The following is an 18896-nucleotide window of genomic DNA, read 5'->3' on the forward strand; positions in this document are numbered from 1 at the left end:
GTCATGGATGATTTCTATTTTCAAGCCTGGGTGGGTGATTCCAGCCACTGAGGTAAGAGAATAGAAGAGATGGTTAATTTATAGAGGGAAATGATGAATTGTCTGGCGTTTATTGACTTTGAGGTGTTCAATATAAATTCTCAACATAAAATTTGATAGATAGTACTCTAAATACCAGGAATGAAGTTTGGGCTATGGATGAAGATTAAAGGTTGTGAGCATATCAAACAGTGCTAAGGATTAACACCCCTCCAACCACCAATTATTTTTCCAATCTTTGCTTCTAAACTCTTTTATGGTGACTACCTCAGTAACCACTTCTTCACATTCCAGCCACTGTTGCAATCTGACCTCTGATCTTATTCTGCTCAAACAGTGATCAGTATGACTTCCTTGTTGCCAGATCCAATAGGCATTTTTAAGTTCTTTTTTTACTGACATCTCTGCTTCAGTTGGAATTGTTTATCCTCTCCTTCCTTGAAAATCTATATGGCTTAGCATCCAATGTGATAATGACAAGGCATATTTTCATAGGGTCTTAGCCATGCAAGGCCCTACAGGATTTATCTTAAGTCCACCGTGAGGAAGTTCAAGTGTTTTGTACATATTTGTGTTGAAAATATCACTTTGTTCATAGTATAGAGCAAGGTTTCTCAGCCCAAACACTGTTGACATTTTGGACCAAGTAATTCTTTTCTTGTGTATTGTAGGACATTTCTCAACATTCATGGCTTCTACCCATTATATGCCAGTAGCACTTATTCTCCTATCCCCAGATGTGAAAAACAAAAATGTTTTCAGGCATTGCCACATGTTTTATGGGGGGCAAAATTGCCCCCAGTCGAGTACTACTTCCTCTCTTTCTCTATGTGCCCACGGTGACCCTGTTTGTATCTCTGTTTATATTTACCATGGATATGAATGGAATAAGGTAAACCAAGCATACTGGTTAGGAGCCCTTTGCCAGGGTTATTATTGACAATCTCAATTCACAAAATCCAAATTATCTGTGTAAATGTTTGTTTCAGGAGTTTGACACCAGCCTGGGCAACAAAGTGAGACCCTGTCTCTACAAAACAATAAAAGAAAATAAATTATCTGGGTGTGGTGGCATGTACCTGTAGTCTCAGCTACTCAGGAGGCTGAGGCAGAAGGATAGCTTGAGCCCAGGAGTTCAAGGCTGCAGTGAGCTATTATGATGCTGCTGCACTCTAGTATGGGTGACAGAACAAGACCCTGTCTCTAACGAAAATAAAAACAACCATCTGTTTCATCAAGTAGAATTAAGTTCATCTAGGACAGTGCTTTGCATGTTGTCTTATAAATGTTGGGTTGGATGAACTGAAAAATGAGGGACATTTAAAATCCTAGGCATAGTATGTTGCTATGTCGTATTGGTAACAATGTTCTAAACATTTCCAGTAAAACTCAATGGATATGTTAAGAGCAAACTGTTTTACAGATTAAGTAGCCCAGGTTTAATTTAATTATTTTGTCATGTATTCATTCCATATGAATTGCTTCTGAGGTGAGATGATATGGCTTTCTCAATAACTGCCACTTAAATGATAATTTTATAAATATCTCAATTCTCACAATAAAATTTTCAGTTAAGAACTGTTTAACTCAAAGACACTTCTTAGGCACTATGCTGTGGTGCTTACTAAGTTAACTTTTCGATAACTTATTGCTTTATTTCTGTCTATTATTTTGTAGTAAAAATAAATGACTAATATTTCATTTTTAAATTTAGGTATAAAATTTATTTTATTTATACGTTCAAATTTACAATTTTTTTGTTAGGACATGAACTGATGAGAGCAATTTCACCTTTTTGATAAATGTGGGTTTTGAAATTGCTGCAGATTCTTTTTAATCAGCCTGAGCATCTATTTTTTAAATTTAGTTAAGGTGTAATTTACAGAAAGTGAAATTCATTCTTTTTAGTGTATAATTCTGCAAGTCATGTAATCATCACCACAATTAAGATATGGAATAGTTTCATCACCACAAAATTTCTGCCTTGTCCCTTTCTAGATAACTCTTCATTTCCCCTTTAGGCCACTCTTGATCTGTTTCTATCCTTATAATTTTTCTTTTTGTATATTTGGATAGCTAGTAATAATAAAAGTTCAGTGACTTAAAGCAGTTGAAAATCTATGGACCTCTTTTTATAGATTCATTTGTTGGATGTAACTGGAAGAGGAAGAACCAGAGGCAAGCTCAACACATTAAAAGTATTTCCATGTTTCTTTGGAGTTCTATACTTTGTTAATGTGAGAATTATATAACACAGTTGTAAATGAAGTTGCAACTTATTTTCATTATGTTAGTTATTAATATAATTATTAATATTATTGTCATATTATAGTTATTAAAATTATATTGAAAAACTCAAATCTTTTTATTTTCTTAGATATAAAGCAACATTTCATCAATGTGATGTTTGTAAGAAAATTTTTAAAGGCAAATCAAGTCTGGAAATGCATTTTCGAACGCATTCAGGTAAAATTTAACGAGTAGTTCATAGATATATATACAGGTATATATAGTGTAATCAGAAGTAAAATATAGGCATTTAAACTTTGTTGTTCTTGGTTAAATTTCTTTGGTTTTCTCCATTAAGATTTTTATTTATTATATTGAAGTTCATGCCATGACTGAACAATATTCTCATCTTCTATTCTCTGTTATGTAAGTTTCAATACTTTTAAATATTTTATAAAACTCGAGAAAACTTTTTCCATAAGATATTTACTCAACTTTTAGTTGTAATTTTCCCTTTTCTGATTGTTTTATGATTCTTCTTTATTTCACTTTCTGAAGGCTTTTCTTAAGCCTTCAGATTAAATTCCTCGTTATCTTTTATTTTCTTCTCTTTTAAAAGAGTAATTCAAATATGACCTCATTGTCTTGTTTGCCAAGTTACCATCGTTTCATTTTCCTTTTTACATAGTCAGTCATGATTTATAGGTAGTTATAGTAAAAGGCTTTGCCTCAGCTGCTTTCCAGAAGTTGTCATTTGCGAAATCTTTCTTTTTTCTCCCTTGGGAATGTTACTACATTTTGAAATACAGAATATGTTAGATTCTTTCTTATATATTGTCTGAATCCTTGTTTGCCTTTCCATATAAATTAACATTTTTAAAACCTTGTTTTCCTTAAGAAACAAGCCCATTTATGTATTTGTGGCTGCTTTGTTTTATATTCAGTTCGGATTTTGTCAAGCTGCTATTCTGGAAGAGAAAAATAAGTGATTTCATAAATATTAGAATGGGAAATAACTGAATTTGGCAATATTAGTAGCGAATAGTTGCAGTAAAGGATTTACTACTGATACAGTGCTACTGTTAAAAGCAAAGTTACACCCCTCTCCAAATGAAAAAAAGGCATAATTTGTGGGAGCATAAATGAAAGTGTTTATTTCCTCAAGGTTCGTACCATCAAGGAAACGAACTTGATGGTATCTTCCATATCTTTTGTAAATAATTAACCTAATAGAACTCATGACTTGAAAGAGATGGTGAACTTACAGAAAGTTAATTTCAAACCATTGATGATTTAAGAACTGTACAACTTGAGTAGAAATTTAGTGCTGGCTACATTGCATCACAATTTTTAAAAACACTGATTTATAGTGATTGGTTGGTGGCCAGTGACAATGTGGAACATCAATCTCTGGATATTTCACAGTTAATTGGAATTAGAAGACAAGTCTCTCTGCCCTTTGAAAATTGAGGACATTAGCTCTATGATGGAATAAGACAAAGACTATGGCTATTATGAAATGAGAGGGAAAAATAATAGAAGGCAAGAGTCAGCAAATACTTGTTGAGGGCTAGATAGTAAATGTTTTAGGCTTTGCAAGCTAATAGTCTGTCACAATCATTCAGCTCTGCTGTTGTGATGTGAAAGCAGCCATAGACAATGTGTAAACAGATGAAGCATGCCTGTGTTCCAATAAAACTTTATTTACCAACTCTCAATCTAAAGTGACCGACAGTCTACCCAGACAGGACTTCACAGAGTGGCTTTTGCAAGAAATGGTCACCATGTTCCCAAGTCTATTTTTGAGATTTATAGGTTCAGAAACTCAATTTTATCTGTGCATTGAGAGTTATAAGTATTGTGAGTAATTCTTCACAGTAAACACTGGGAATAGATTAGCCAGAATGTCATTAATTTACATTCTAGAAAATGAGATATTAATGTTTACTAGCTAGGGTATCTTTATCAAGGAAGCAGAATTGCTGAGTTTATTAATCAGAAGGAAAATTGCCAAATGTAGAGGTAGAGTAAAATTAGATAGTAATTTTATGGAATAGTTTATCCAGGAAATGGTGAAGGATTTTGAACCATCCTTACCCTCATAGCAGGTGACCAGAAAAATTTTGTTCTTCAGATTTTTTTTTCCTTAGTTGGGATACCCTTAGTTCATTATGTATATATTGCTAAATTTTTGTTTTTTAGAATTTCCTTAACTAGATTTCCTCTATAACTTTTTTTCTTCTGTTAGTATGTCTTTTCTCCATATCCTCATCTGGAGAAACAATAAAATGTGTTTGTTTCAGTTTTGGCCAGTTCAGTACACCTAATTGCTTCAAATGAGTATGTAAATCAATGCATATCCTAGGGCTTGTGAAGAGTTTGGCACTCAGTAAATATTTGCTGAGTAAATAAATTTATTATGTTCTCCTATGACTCTTCTCTAATTTTTTTGATTTTTTTTAAACCACACAGTTAGATAAATTAGTTGGAAAATGTATATAAGATTTTCTTGTACAGATGGCTTTTTCTAATCATGAGTTTTGTTTGCTCAGTCCTCAGAATGTAGTGATTACATCTATTCTTTAACAGTTGCCTTGTTGAAACATATTCACTAAATTGGCATAAAGATGACCACAAATTTAGGACTTGATTTTAATGTTGACTGATTTTTTTATTCAAGGTGAATTTTCTTTGTAAGCTTTTTTTAATTGAAGTATAGCACACAAAGTGCACAAATCTCAAACAGCTCAATTAATTTTTATGAATGAATCCATCAGTGTAGCCATGACTCAGATCAAGGTATTAAAACACTACCAAGATTTCAGAAGGATTTTCGATGGCTCCTCCCAGTCAGTAACCTCCTTGCAAAGATAATGACTATTTTGACTTATATTAATAAAACCAAAAATTAATTTTGTCTATTTGAACTTCATATAAGTGGAATCATGTAGTATGTAATCTTTTTTTTCTGGATTCTTTTACTTAATAAATACTCAATGTGGATTTCCTTATGACAGTAATTTGTTTCTTTTCATTTTCATCTTCATATGACTGTTACAATTTATTCATTCTACTTTTATGGATACTTGGTTTATATTTGCTTGGTTCTCTTAGGAATAAAGCTGCTGTGAACATCCTTGTCCATGTCTTTTCATACACATATGCATTCTTTTCTCTTGCATATATTCATGGCCCTAGGATTCCTGGCTCATAGGATATTCATATGTTCTACTTTAGTAGATACTACTAAGTAGTTTTTTCAAAGTAATTGTGTCAATTTACATCACCAGCAGCCACATATGAGAACCTCAGTTGCTTCACATTTTCACCAACATTTGATACTTTTTTTTTTTAATCCATCTGATAGATACGTAGCACTATCTGAGAGTGGCTTCGATTTGCACCTCTGTGATAAGTACTGATGTTGAGTACCTGTTCTTCTGCTCCTTGGCTATTTGGATATCTACTTTTGTGGAATACTAGATTAATTCTTGTACTCATTTTTAAAAATTGGAGTGTCTGTCTTTTTCTAATGGATTTGTAGGTATTCTTTCTATATTCTGGATATATATATTACAGATATCTTCTCCTCTGTGACTTACCTTTTCACTCTTAATGATGTCTTTTGATGAACAAAGGTTTTGAATTTTAAAGACGTCGTGTACCATTTTTTTCTTTATAGTTCTTTTGTGTCCTCTTTAAGAAACTTTTGCTCAACCCAAGGTCATTAATGTTTTTTGCTGTTACCTTCTAGAAGATTTATTTTAACTTTCATATCTAGATCCATGAACCTTCTATAATTTGTTTTTGTGTTTGTTATTAGGTAAAGGTGAAAGTTCTTTTTTTAACATATGGTTATCCAGTTGCTTTAGCGCTATTTTTTGGAAAGACGATCCTTTCTCACTACGTTTCATTGGCATATTGTTGTAAATTCAGTGGTCATATATGTGTGCTTTGTTTATCAACTTTTTATTTTCAGATGTGTTTATTATTTTTGTCCCTTTGTATTTTTACATAAATTTAGCAATAGTTTGTTAATTTCCACACACAAAAATACTTGCTGGGAATTATTGGAATTTCATTGAACCTGTGGTCAACTTTTCCTTAACTGATTTTCTTTACAACATCGTATCATCCAGTCTGTGAACACCTGCATTAATTTGTTTAGATTTTTTTCAAAGATGTTTTGTGGTTTTTAGTGTAGCTATCTTACACATTTTGCATTAGATTTATGCCTAGGTATTTGATATTTTTGTATCAAATTTTGACCTTTTTTATTTTTTATTTGTTTCTGGTATACAGGAATAGAATTGAGTTTGTTTATTGACTTTTTATCCAGTGACCTTGCTAAATTTCTATTAAATTTTATAGTTTAACTCTAGCTTTTTTTGAATTTTCAAATCATGCAAACAAGTCATCTGTGAATAATGACAGGTTCATTTTCCCCTTTTTAGTCTTTATAACACACACTCTGTCTCTCTCTCTCTCTGTCTTTCGGGGTTGGGAAGTAAACCTTATTGCTTTGGTCACATTATTGCTTTGGTCACATCTCCAGTAGAAACATTGAAGTAGACATTATTTTCTTATTCTCATCTTCAAGGGAAAAGCTTTCAGTAATTCACAATTAAGTATGATATTTTTTATAGGTTTTTTGTAAATAGATAAGGAAATTACTATCCCTAGTTTATTTAGAGTTTCTGTCATGAATAGTTGTTGAATTTTATGTTTTTTCTATATTGATTGAGGTGATCATTTTTTTTATTTATGTGGTAAATTATACTGATTGATTTTTGAATATTAAACGTCATTTCTGGAATAAACCCAGACTGGTTTGATATAGTATCTTGCTAATGATATATTATCTTGTTCATCCTGTTCATGGTGTGTTGAAGATATAATATATCCTGTTCACGCTTGGTGCAATGGCTCACAAGCCCCTGTAATCCCAGCGCTTTGGGAAGTCGAGGTGGATGATTTGCTTGAGCCCAGGAGTTCAAGACCAGCCTGGGAAACATGGCAAAACCCCTTCTCTACAAAAAATCCAAAAATTAGCCAAGTGTGGTGGTGCATGCCTCTAGTCTGAGCTACTCTAAAGGCAGAGGCGGGAGGAACGCCTAGCCTGGGAGATTGAGGCTGCAGTGAGCTGGGATGGCACCACTGCACTCCAGCCTAGGTGATGGAGTGAGAACTTGTCTCAAAAATAAACAAACATTCAAACACACAAATATACAGACATATACATACATATATCCTGTTCATGATATATTATCCTGTATAATTGAATTCAATTTGCTTATATTTTATACACTTTTTTGGTTCACGAGACATATTGCCTGTATCTTTTCCCTTGTAATGTCCCTGACAGGCTGTGTTATCATAACTATGCTGGTCTCAAAAGATGATTTGGGAAATAATTTATCTTTTTCAGTTATCTGAAGGAGTTTGTGTAAAATTGGCATCATTTCCTCATTAGTGTTCGCAAGAATTGACAGAATAAATTCCCGACTTTGTTTTCTGTAGGGAAAGGTTTTAATTAAATTTTGTTGTTTTGTTGTTTTTGAGACCGAGTCTCACTCTGTCACCCAGGCTGGAGTGCAATAGCACGATCTTGGCTCACCGCAACCTCCACCTCCTGGGTTCAAGCGATTCTCCTGCCTCAGCCTCCTGAGTAGCTGGGATTACAGGTACCCACCACCACACCCGGCTAATTTTTTTTTTTTTAGTAGAGATGGGGTTTCACCATCTTGGCCAGGCTGATCTCGATCTCCTGACCTCGTGATCCGCCCACCTCGGCCTTCCAAAGTGCTGGCATTACAGGTGTGAGCCACCACGCCCGGGCCCATACCTCATTTTTAATTTCATATTTCCATTATAATTCAGTTAAAAATATTTTCTAATGTCTGTTCTAAATTATTCTCTCATTAATGGTTTACTTCAAATTGTATTACCCAATTCCTAAATATCTGGGGATTTTCTAAGCAAGTTTATGTTGCTGATACCTAGTGTAATTCTACTCTTGTCAGAGAAGATATTCCATTCAAATATTCTACATTCTTCATTTTTTACCACTTATTTTGTAAGTTACTGAGATATTTATGTGAAAATCTCTACTGTAACCATGATTGTAAATTGTTTATTTCTTTTCATTTTTTCATTTTTTGCTTTATGTATTTTGAGGTTCTATTATTAGATATATCTAATATATATAATATATTAGATATGTATTATATATCTAATATATATGTATTAGATATATATTAGTCATATCTTTCTGTTGAATGGTCTTTTATATCATTATAAAATGTTGCTCTTTATTATGGGATAAAGATTACCAGCACTCTTTTGGATACTTTTATATTAAATATTATTTCTTTTTTTACTTCCAAGCCTTCTTTGGACTTATATTTATGATATGCATCTTTTGGTATTGTTTAATGATCTATTTTGATCATCTTTGTTCTTTAATTTTTATGTTTAGTTCATTTAAATTATATGTGATTTCTCACTTATTTGGGCTTGAATGTATCATCATGCTGTTTACACAATTGATTCCTTGATGCTTTTTTCTCCTCATGTCTTCACTTTGTTTATAATCATTAAGGATTGTTGTTGTAATTTTTCCCTCAATTAGCTTCTTAATTATGTGTTCTTTCATTATATTTTTAGTGGTTACCCAGGATAACAATGTGCATTCTGAAATTGTTACAGTCTACCTTACCTTCTAGAAAAGATAAATAAAATAGTTGAAATTATTCGTCACTTTCCAGAAACTGCAAATACCTTATAACACCCTTATCTTTCTTATCTATTATGTATTGTATGTATTTTAATTCTTCATGTCTCTTAAAACCCAAAGACATCACTTTTTTGTTTTAAATATTTAATATTATTTCAATTTAACCATGTATTTATTCTTTACTGTTTACTATTCTTCCACCTGGAGTCATTTTCCTTATGCATGAAAAGTTTTCTTTCACACAGTCTGCTGGCACCATATTATTTGTCTGAAAATGTTTTTATTTTACCTCATAGGTAATTGTTTTTCTGACTGTAGAATTTACGTTAGCAGCTTTTTTCATGTGGCACTTTAGATAGGTTATTTTTGGTGTTGGAGCTTGTTTTGCTCTTGTTGAAAAAAATATACTATCAGTGGGTGGAGCCAAGATGGCTGAATAGGAACAGCTCTGGTCTACAGCTCCCAGCCTGGGCGACACAAAAGACGGGTGATTCCTGCATTTCTGTTTGAGGTACCAGGTTCATCTCACTATGGAGTGCCAAACAGTGGGTGCAGGACAGTCAGTGCAGCGCACTGTGTGCGAGCCAAAGCAGGGCGAGGCATTGCCTCACTCGGGAAGCACAAGGGGTCGGGGAGTTCCCTTTCCTAGTCAAAGAAAGGGGTAACAGATGGCACCTGGAAAATCGGGTCAGTCCCACCCTAATACTGTGCTTTTCCAACGGGCCTGGAAAACGGCACACCAGGAGATTGTGTCCCGCACCTGGCTCGGAGGGTCCTATGCCCACGGAGTCTCGCTGATTGCTAGCACAGCAGTCTGAGATCAAACTGCAAGGCGGCAGCGAGGCTGGGGGAGGGGCGCCCGCCATTGCCCAGGCTTGCTTAGGTAAACAAAGCAGCCAGGAAGCTCGAACTGGGTGGAGACCACCACAGCTCAAGGAGACCTGCCTGCCTCTATAGGCTCCACCTCTGGGGGCAGGGCACAGACAAACAAAAATTCAGCAGGAACCTCTGCAGACTTAAATGTCCCTGTCTGACTCACAGCTTTGAAGAGAGTATTGGTTCTCCCAGCACGCAGCTGGAGATCTGAGAACGGACAGACTGCCTCCTAAAGTGGGTCCCTCACCCCCGAGCAGCCTAACTGGGAGGCACCCCCCAGTAGGGACAGACTGACACCTCACTCGGCCAGGTACTCCTCTGAGACAAAACTTCCAGAGGAACTATCAGACAGCTGAATTTGTGGTCTCACGAAAATCTGCTGTTCTGCAGCCACCGCTGCTGACACCCAGCCAAACAGGGTCTGGAGTGGACCTCTAGCAAACCCCAACAGACCTGCAGCTGAGGGTCCTGTCTGGTAGAAGGAAAACTAACAAACAGAAAGGACATCCACACCAAAAACCCGTCTGTACATCACCATCATCAAAGACCAAAAGTAGATAAAACCACAAAGATGGGGAAAAAACAGAGCAGAAAAACTGGAAACTCTAAAAAGCAGAGCACCTCTCCTCTTCCAAAGGAACGCAGTTCCTCACCAGCAATGGAACAAAGCTGGACGGAGAATGACTTTGACGAGTTGAGAGAAGAAGGCTTCAGACGATCAAACTACTACGAGCTACGGAAGGAAATTCAAAACAATAGCAAAGAAGTTAAAAACTTTGAAAAAAAATTAGACGAATGGATAACTAGCATAACCAATGGAGAGAAGGGCTTAAAGGAGCTGATGGAGCTGAAAGCCAAGTATCAAGAACTACGCGAAGATTGCAGAAGTCTCGGCAACCGATGCGATCAACTGGAAGAAAGGGTATCGGTGATGGAAGATGAAATGAATGAAATGAAGCGAGAAGGGAAGTTTAGAGAAAAAAGAATAAAAAGAAATGAACAAAGCCTCCAAGAAATTTGGGACTATGTGAAAAGACCAAACCTACGTCTGATTGGTGTACCTGAAAATGATGGGGAGAATGGAACCAAGTTGGAAAACACTCTGCAAGATATTATCCAGGAGAACTTCCCCAATCTAGCAAGGCAGGCCAACATTCAGATTCAGGAAATACAGAGAACGCCACAAAGATACTCCTCGAGAAGAGCAACTCCAAGACACATAATTGTCAGATTCACCAAAGTTGAAATGAAGAAAAAGATGTTAAGGGCAGCCAGAGAGAAAGTTCGGGTTACCCACAAAGGGAAGCCCATCAGACTAACAGCTGATCTCTCGGCAGAAACTCTACAAGCCAGAAGAGAGTGGGGGCCGATATTCAACATTCTTAAAGAAAAGAATTTTCAACCCAGAATTTCATATCCAGCCAAACTAAGCTTCATAAGTGAAGGAGAAATCAAATCCTTTACAGACAAGCAAATGCTGAGTGATTTTGTCACCACCAGGCCTGCCCTAAAAGAGCTCCTGAAGGAAGCACTAAACATGGAAAGGAACAACCGGTACCAGCCACTGCAAAAACATGCCAAATCGTAAAGACCATCGAGGCTAGGAAGAAACTGCATCAACTAATGAGCAAAATAACCAACTAACATCATAATGACAGGATCAAATTCACACATAACAATATTAACTTTAAATGTAAATGGGCTAAATGCTCCAATTAAAAGACACAGACTGGCAAACTGGATAAGTAGTCAAGACCCATCAGTGTGCTTTATTCAGGAAACCGATCTCACATGCAGAGACACACATAGACTCAAAATAAAGGGATGGAGAAAGATCTATCAAGCAAATGGAAAACAAAAAAAGGCAGGGGTTGCAATCCTAGTCTCTGATAAAATAGACTTTAAACCAACAAAGATCAAAAGAGACAAAGAAGGCCATTACATAATGGTAAAGGGATCAATTGAACAAGAAGGGCTAACTATCCTAAATATATATGCACCCAACACAGGAGCACCCAGATTCATAAAGCAAGTCCTGAGTGACCTACAAAGGGACTTAAACTCCCACACAATAATAATGGGAGATTTTAACACCCCACTGTCAACATTAGACAGATCAACAAGACAGAAAGTTAACAAGGATATCCAGGAATTGAACTCAGCTCTGCACTAAGTGGACCTAATAGACATCTACAGAACTCTCCACCCCAAATCAACAGAATATACATTTGTTTCAGCACCACACCACACCTATTCCAAAATTGACCACATAGTTGGAAGTAAAGCTCTCCTCAGCAAATGTAAAAGAACAGAAATTATAACAAACTCTCTCTCAGACCACAGTGCAATCAAACTAGAACTCAGGATTAAGAAACTCACTCAAAACCGCTCAACTACATGGAAACTGAACAACCTGCTCCTGAATGACTATTGGGTACATAATGAAATGAAGGCAGAAATAAAGATGTTCTTTGAAACCAACAAGAACAAAGACACAACATACCAGAATCTCTGGGACACATTCAAAGCAGTGTGTAAAGGGAAATTTATAGCACTAAATGCCCACAAGAGAAAGCAGGAAAGATCCAAAATTGACACCCTAACATCACAATTAAAAGAACTAGAAAAGCAAGAGCAAACACATTCAAAAGCTAGCAGAAGGCTAGAAATAACTAAAATCAGAGCAGAACTGAAGGAAATAGAGACACAAAAAACCCTTCAAAAAATTAATGAATCCAGGAGCTGGTTTTTTGAAAAGATCAACAAAATTGATAGACCGCTAGCAAGACTAATAAGAAAAGAGAGAAGAATCAAAGAGATGCAATAAAAAATGTGAAAGGGGATATCACCACCAATCCTACAGAAATACAATCTACCATCAGAGAATACTACAAACACCTCTATGCAAATAGACTAGAGAATCTAGAAGAAATGGATAAATTCCTCGACAAATACACCCTCCCAAGACTAAACCAGGAAGAAGTTGAATCTCTGAATAGACCAGTAACAGGCTCTGAAGTTGTGGCAATAAACAATAGCCTACCAACCAAAAAGAGTCCAGGACCTGATGGATTCACAGCCAAATTCTACTAGAGGTACAAGGAGGAACTGGTACCATTCCTTCTGAAACTATTCCAAGCGACAGAAAAAGAGAGAATCCTCCCTAACACATTTTATGAGGCCAGCATTGTCCTGATACCAAAGCCTGGCAGAGACATAACCAAAAAAGAGAATTTCAGACCAATATCCTTGATGAACATTGATGCAAAAATCCTCAATAAAATACTGGCAAACCGAATCCAGCAGCACATCAAAAAGCTTATACACCATGATCAAGTGGGCTTCATCCCTGGGATGCAAGGCTGGTTCAACATATGCAAATCAATAAATGTAATCCAGCATATAAACAGAACCAAAGACAAAAACCACATGATTGTCTCAATAGATGCAGAAAAGGCCTTTGACAAAATTCAACAACCCTTAATGGTAAAAACTCTCAATAAATTAGGTATTGATGGGACGTATCTCAAAATAATAAGAGCTATCTACGACAAACCCACAGCCAATATCATACTGAATGGGCAAAAACTGGAAGCATTCCCTTTGAAAACTGGCACAAGACAGGGATGCCCTCTCTCACCGCTCCTATTCAACATAGTGCTGGAAGTTCTGGCCAGGGCAATCAGGCAGGAGAAGGAAATAAAGGGTATTCAATTAGGAAAAGAGGAAGTCAAATTGTCCCTGTTTGCAGATGACATGATTGTATATTTAGAAAACCCCATCGTCTCAGCCCAAAATCTCCTTCAGCTGATTAGCAACTTCAGCAAAGTCTCAGGATACAAAATCAATGTACAAAAATCAGAAGCATTCTTGTACACCGATCACAGACAAACAGAGAGTCAAATCATGAGTGAGCTCCCATTCACAATTGCCTCAAAGAGAATAAAATACCTAGGAATCCAACTTACAAGGGATGTGAAGGACCTCTTCAAGGAGAACTACAAACCACTGCTCAATGAAATAAAAGAGGATACAAAGAAATGGAAGAACATTCCATGCTCATGGGTTGGAAGAATCAATATTGTGAAAATGGCCATACTGCCCAAGGTAATTTATAGATTCAATGCCATCCCCATTGAGCTACCAATGTAGCTTCTTTCTTCACAGAATTGGAAAAAACTACTTTAAAGTTCATATGGAACCAAAAAAGAGCCCACATCGCCAAGTCAATCCTAAGCCAAAAGAACAAGGCTGGAGGCATCAGCTACCTGACTTCAAACTATACTACAAGGCTACAGTAACCAAAACAGCATGGTACTGGTACCACAACAGAGACATAGATAAATGGAACAGAACAGAGCCCTCAGAAATAATGCCGCATATCTACAACTATCTGATCTTTGACAAACCTGACAAAAACAAGAAATGGGGAAAGGATTCCCTATTTAATAAATGGTGCTGGGAAAACTGGCTAGCCATATGTAGAAAGCTGAAACTGGATCCCTTCCTTACACCTTATACAAAAATTAATTCAAGATGGATTAAAGACTTAAATGTTAGACCTAAAACCATTAAAACCCTAAAAGAAAACCTAGGCAATACCATTCAGGACATAGGCATGGGCAAGGACTTCATGTCTAAAACACCAAAAGCAATGGCAACAAAAGCCAAAATTGACAAATGGGATCTAATTAAACTAAAGAGCTTCTGCACAGCAAAAGAAACTACCATCAGAGTGAACAGGCAACCTACAGAATGGGAGAAAATTTTCGCAACCTACTCATCTGACAAAGGGCTAATATCCAGAATCTACAATGAACTCAAACAAATTTACAAGAAAGAAACAAACAACCCCATCAAAAAGTGGGCAAAGGACATGAACAGACACTTCTCAAAAGAAGACGTTTATGCAGCCAAAAAACACATGAAAAAATGCTCATCATCACTGGCCATCAGAGAAATGCAAATCAAAATCACAATGAGATACCATCTCACACCTGTTAGAATGGCCATTATTAAAAAGTCAGGAAACAACAGGTGCTGGAGAGGATGTGGAGAAATAGGAACACTTTTACACTGTTGGTGGGACTGTAAACTAGTTCAACCATTGTGGAAGTCAGTGTGACGATTCCTCAGGGATCTAGAACTAGAAATACCATTTGACCCAGCCATCCCATTACTGGGTATATACCCAAAGGACTATAAATCATGCTGCTATAAAGACACATGCACACGTATGTTTATTGTGGTATTATTCACAATAGCAAAGACTTGGAACCAAGCCAAATGTCCAACAACGATAGACTGGATTAAGAAAATGTGGCACAGGCCGGGCGCGGTGGCTCACGCCTGTAATCCCAGCACTTTGGGAGGCCGAGGCGGGCAGATCACGAGGTCAGGAGATCGAGAGCATCCTGGCTAACACGGTGAAACCCCGTGTCTACTGAAAATACAAAAAATTAGCCGGGCGAGGTTGCAGGCGCCTGTAGTCCCAGCTACGCAGGAGGCTGAGGCAGGAGAACGGCGTGAATCCCAGGGGGCGGAGCCTGCAGTGAGCCGAGATCGCGCCACTGCACTCCAGCCTGGGTGAAAGAGTGAGACTCCATCTCAAAAAAAAAAAAAAAAAAAAAATGTGGCACATATACACCATGGAATACTATGCAGCCATAAAAATGATGAGTTCATGTCCTTTGTAGGGACGTGGATGAAACTGGAAACCACCATTCTCAGTAAACTATCGCAAGGACAAAAAACCAAACACTGCATGTTCTCACTCATAGGTGGGAATTGAACAATGAGAACTCATGGACACAGGAAGGGGAACATCACACTCCAGGGACTGTTGTGAGGTGGGGGGAGGGGGGAGGGACAGCATTAGGAGATATACCTAATGCTAAATGACGAGTTAATGGGTGCAGCAAAACAGCATGGCACATGGATACTTATGTAACAAACCTGCACATTGTGCACATGTACCCTAAAACCTAAAGTATAATAATAAAAAAAACAAAAAAAAACAAATAATAATAGTAAAAAAAAAAAGAAAAAATATACTGTCAGTCTTACTGTTGCTCATTTGAAGGAAATATCTCATTTTAATTGGCTACTTTTTTAGATTTTTCTGTTTTTGGTTTTCAGAAGTTTTACTATAGTGTGCCTTAATTTGAGTGTTTGTGTGTGTGTGTGTGTTTTGTATTTTGCGAGGTTTATAGTGTTGATTGAATCTGTGACTTGATGTCTTTCTTTTATTTAGGAAGATTCTTAGCCATTTTCTTTTTAAATATTGCTGTTGCCTATTCTCTCCCCTCCTCCTGAGACTTGGATTGCATGTACATTAGACATCTTCACTTATCTTTTTTAGAGTTTCCTTTTTTTCAAATAGATTCCAATCTCTGGTAAAATTTACTTTTCCTATATTGTCCTGTACATATTAATCGTATTGATTTTGATGTCCCAGTCTTATGTGTATAGTATTTGCTTTGGGTGTATGTATTGTATTTTTTCCCCTCTTGGCATTTGATCATTTGGGTCACTTTGTATTGAACTTTAGATTTTGTGAGTTAAAAATTACAGAAGCTGTTGAAGATGTGTTCCTTCCAGTTAGATTTAAATTTTTTCTCACAGTCAAATAGTATATGAGAGGACTTTGTTTTGTTTCTGGCTACTTCTGATCTGCCTTTCTCCTAGTTCATCATTGCATTGGGGTCTCTACTGACAGCATGGTGTTTTTACCAGAGTTCCTCGTTTTGGTGAGTCCTGAACTCTAACCTCTGTCTTGCCAATATTGCTGAAATATTGGTCAACCCTCTAGCCTTCTGACTCTTGGTTTCCAGCTGTCTCACCCAGCAAATGTTTCTTTTAATAGTTGGCAAATATAGATATTTTTGTTCATTTCTCTGTTGTTCCTTCTTTTTCAGGCTCCTGACCCTTCAATTCTTTGGTAGTCCCAAACTCCAACTTTTATCTTCCCATTCCAATGAGATTTCCTCAAGTGCTGGGCTGCAGCTTGGCCTCTATTTCCTCATAGACTGAATCTGAAAGTGCACTGAGGAAAAAACAAAGCACCTCTATACTTCCTATGTCACCAGACCTTGCCCCCTTAGGTTCTGACTTGGCTGTGCTTTGATGCCTGCAAAGAGTAATTTGGGTGTGGGGGTTATTTTTTAAAAATCTTTTATCTTTCCCCTCTCATCAGTAAGAGGCATGATATGATGTAAGTTTGAAATAAGTCTGAAATAAGTCTCTTAATGTACATTTTTCACATACCAATTTTTAATATCTAAAGAAAGGTGATTCTGTGGATGACATTTTTAAATTCTAAGGGCTCATAGATTCTACGATTTTAGCTATTAGTTTACATCTCTTTGAGTATTGTTTATTTCCTTCTACTGTTAATGCTCCTTTCTGTACGTCATTAAAGGGAGCTTTTGGTTGCCTTATGTCTCTGATTTATGATCTTGAGATGCACTCTACTTGCATTATTGTTGTTAAATACATAATCTTACTATAGAAACTCTCACTGTAGAAAGTTTATTTCTTTAATCTATATTTTTTCATCAAGTTGATAGTTTTCACCTTTTCTGCTATGTATCTTTAAGCAATCTAAGTTTGCTTTTTACATTTAATAATGTTAACATTTTCTTTATGAATTTTTATCTTTTCAGAAACCTAAATTGATTTTTCTATTGAAAATGACAGTTGTTTAAAATGATAATGAAACTACGCAAAGGAATATGCCCATCTGGATTACAGTTTTCTAAAAGTGTTTGTTACACACTAGAACTGATTGAAGATTATTCTAAGTTTAAAAACATCGTTGCACGTACACAACTTTTTTAATGAAAATGCTCAAGGACCATCATGCTGGTCCTGTGCCAGAGAACACTCAAAACTTAAACTTTTGTCTTTAAAAGTAAACTCTGTGCCTCTTGGTGGTGTTAGTATTGCTGTGGTCGTGTTCTTATTTAAAAAAAAAATTATAGAATGTTCCTTGCATGACAAGTATTGATGCTAGGGATTTACAGAAAGCACTTAAGAGTTCTTGCATTTTGGAAGTGTACGTTTTGTTTTCAAAGCACTGTCCTCTGAGCTTTTCCATATTATCTCTGATTATAGGCATTCACTTGTAAAATCAAATGTTAGATGCTGTGTGTTCTATACACAGTTAAAAATACTTTTTCTGAAAAGTTAATTATCTACATAATGTATTACTTCATGTCTCACTACCTCTCTAATGACATTAGTAATACCGTTAGTCCAGAAACAAGTAGAAATTCAATAGTACTAGGTAATCAGCCTCACAGTCTGTCTAAATTTTCTGGTAGTGACATTTGAAGGTTCCAATGGGCTACAAAATATTTAACAATAATATCTAACAAATAATAGTTTGATATTAGTGATTCAACTTGAAGATGTAATTATCTTTTAATTTACTAGGAGAATGGATGATGTTTCAAATGGAGAGATGAGAAAAAAATATCAACAAACTCATGTGACAATTAATATGTAATTTTCTTTTTTTTTTTTTTTTTGAGACAGAGTCTCGCTCTGTCGCCCGGGCTGGAGTGCAGTGGCGCAATCTCGGCTCACTGCAAGCTCCGCCTCCCGGGTTCACGCCATTCTCCTGCCTCAGCCTCCGAGTAGCTGGGACTACAGGCGCCCGCCACCGCGCCCGGCTAATTTTTTGTATTTTTTAGTAGAGACGGGGTTTCACCGTGGTCTCGATCTCCTGACCTCGTGATCCGCCCGCCTCGGCCTCCCAAAGTGCTGGGATTACAAGCGTGAGCCACCGCGCCCGGCCTTAATATGTAATTTTCTAAGATGGCTTTAAAATAATGCTTTTGTGTCTACTGCAGTACTGGATATATAAGTTTTCTATTGCTGCTGTTAACAAACCACCACAAATTTGGTGGTTTAAACAATACAGATTTATTACCGTATAGTTCTTTAGGTCAGAAGTCTGACACCAAGCTGAAATCTAAGTGTTTGGTAGGGCTGTATTTCTTTCCAGGGGCTA

At 36.5% G+C, this 18896-nt stretch overlaps 1 protein-coding gene across 4 annotated transcripts in view; it reads left to right on the forward strand.

The window, feature by feature from the left end:
* ZBTB41 (zinc finger and BTB domain containing 41) overlaps positions 1–18896 on the forward strand; it is a 59039-nt gene that overhangs the window by 32733 nt on the left and 7410 nt on the right. For 2 of the 4 annotated variants that reach the window (XM_055234188.2, XM_063613722.1), the window contains exon 10: positions 2417–2505. In XM_055234188.2, coding sequence (XP_055090163.1) covers positions 2417–2505 — 89 coding nt within the window. Of the gene's footprint in view, positions 1–2416; positions 2506–7830; positions 8329–18896 lie in introns of those variants that run through there. The other 2 variants (XM_063613723.1, XM_063613724.1) reach the window with 2 other exon arrangements.

The sequence above is a fragment of the Symphalangus syndactylus genome, chromosome 19 (genome assembly GCF_028878055.3).
Source record: "Symphalangus syndactylus isolate Jambi chromosome 19, NHGRI_mSymSyn1-v2.1_pri, whole genome shotgun sequence".
NCBI classification, from domain to species: Eukaryota; Metazoa; Chordata; class Mammalia; order Primates; family Hylobatidae; genus Symphalangus; species Symphalangus syndactylus.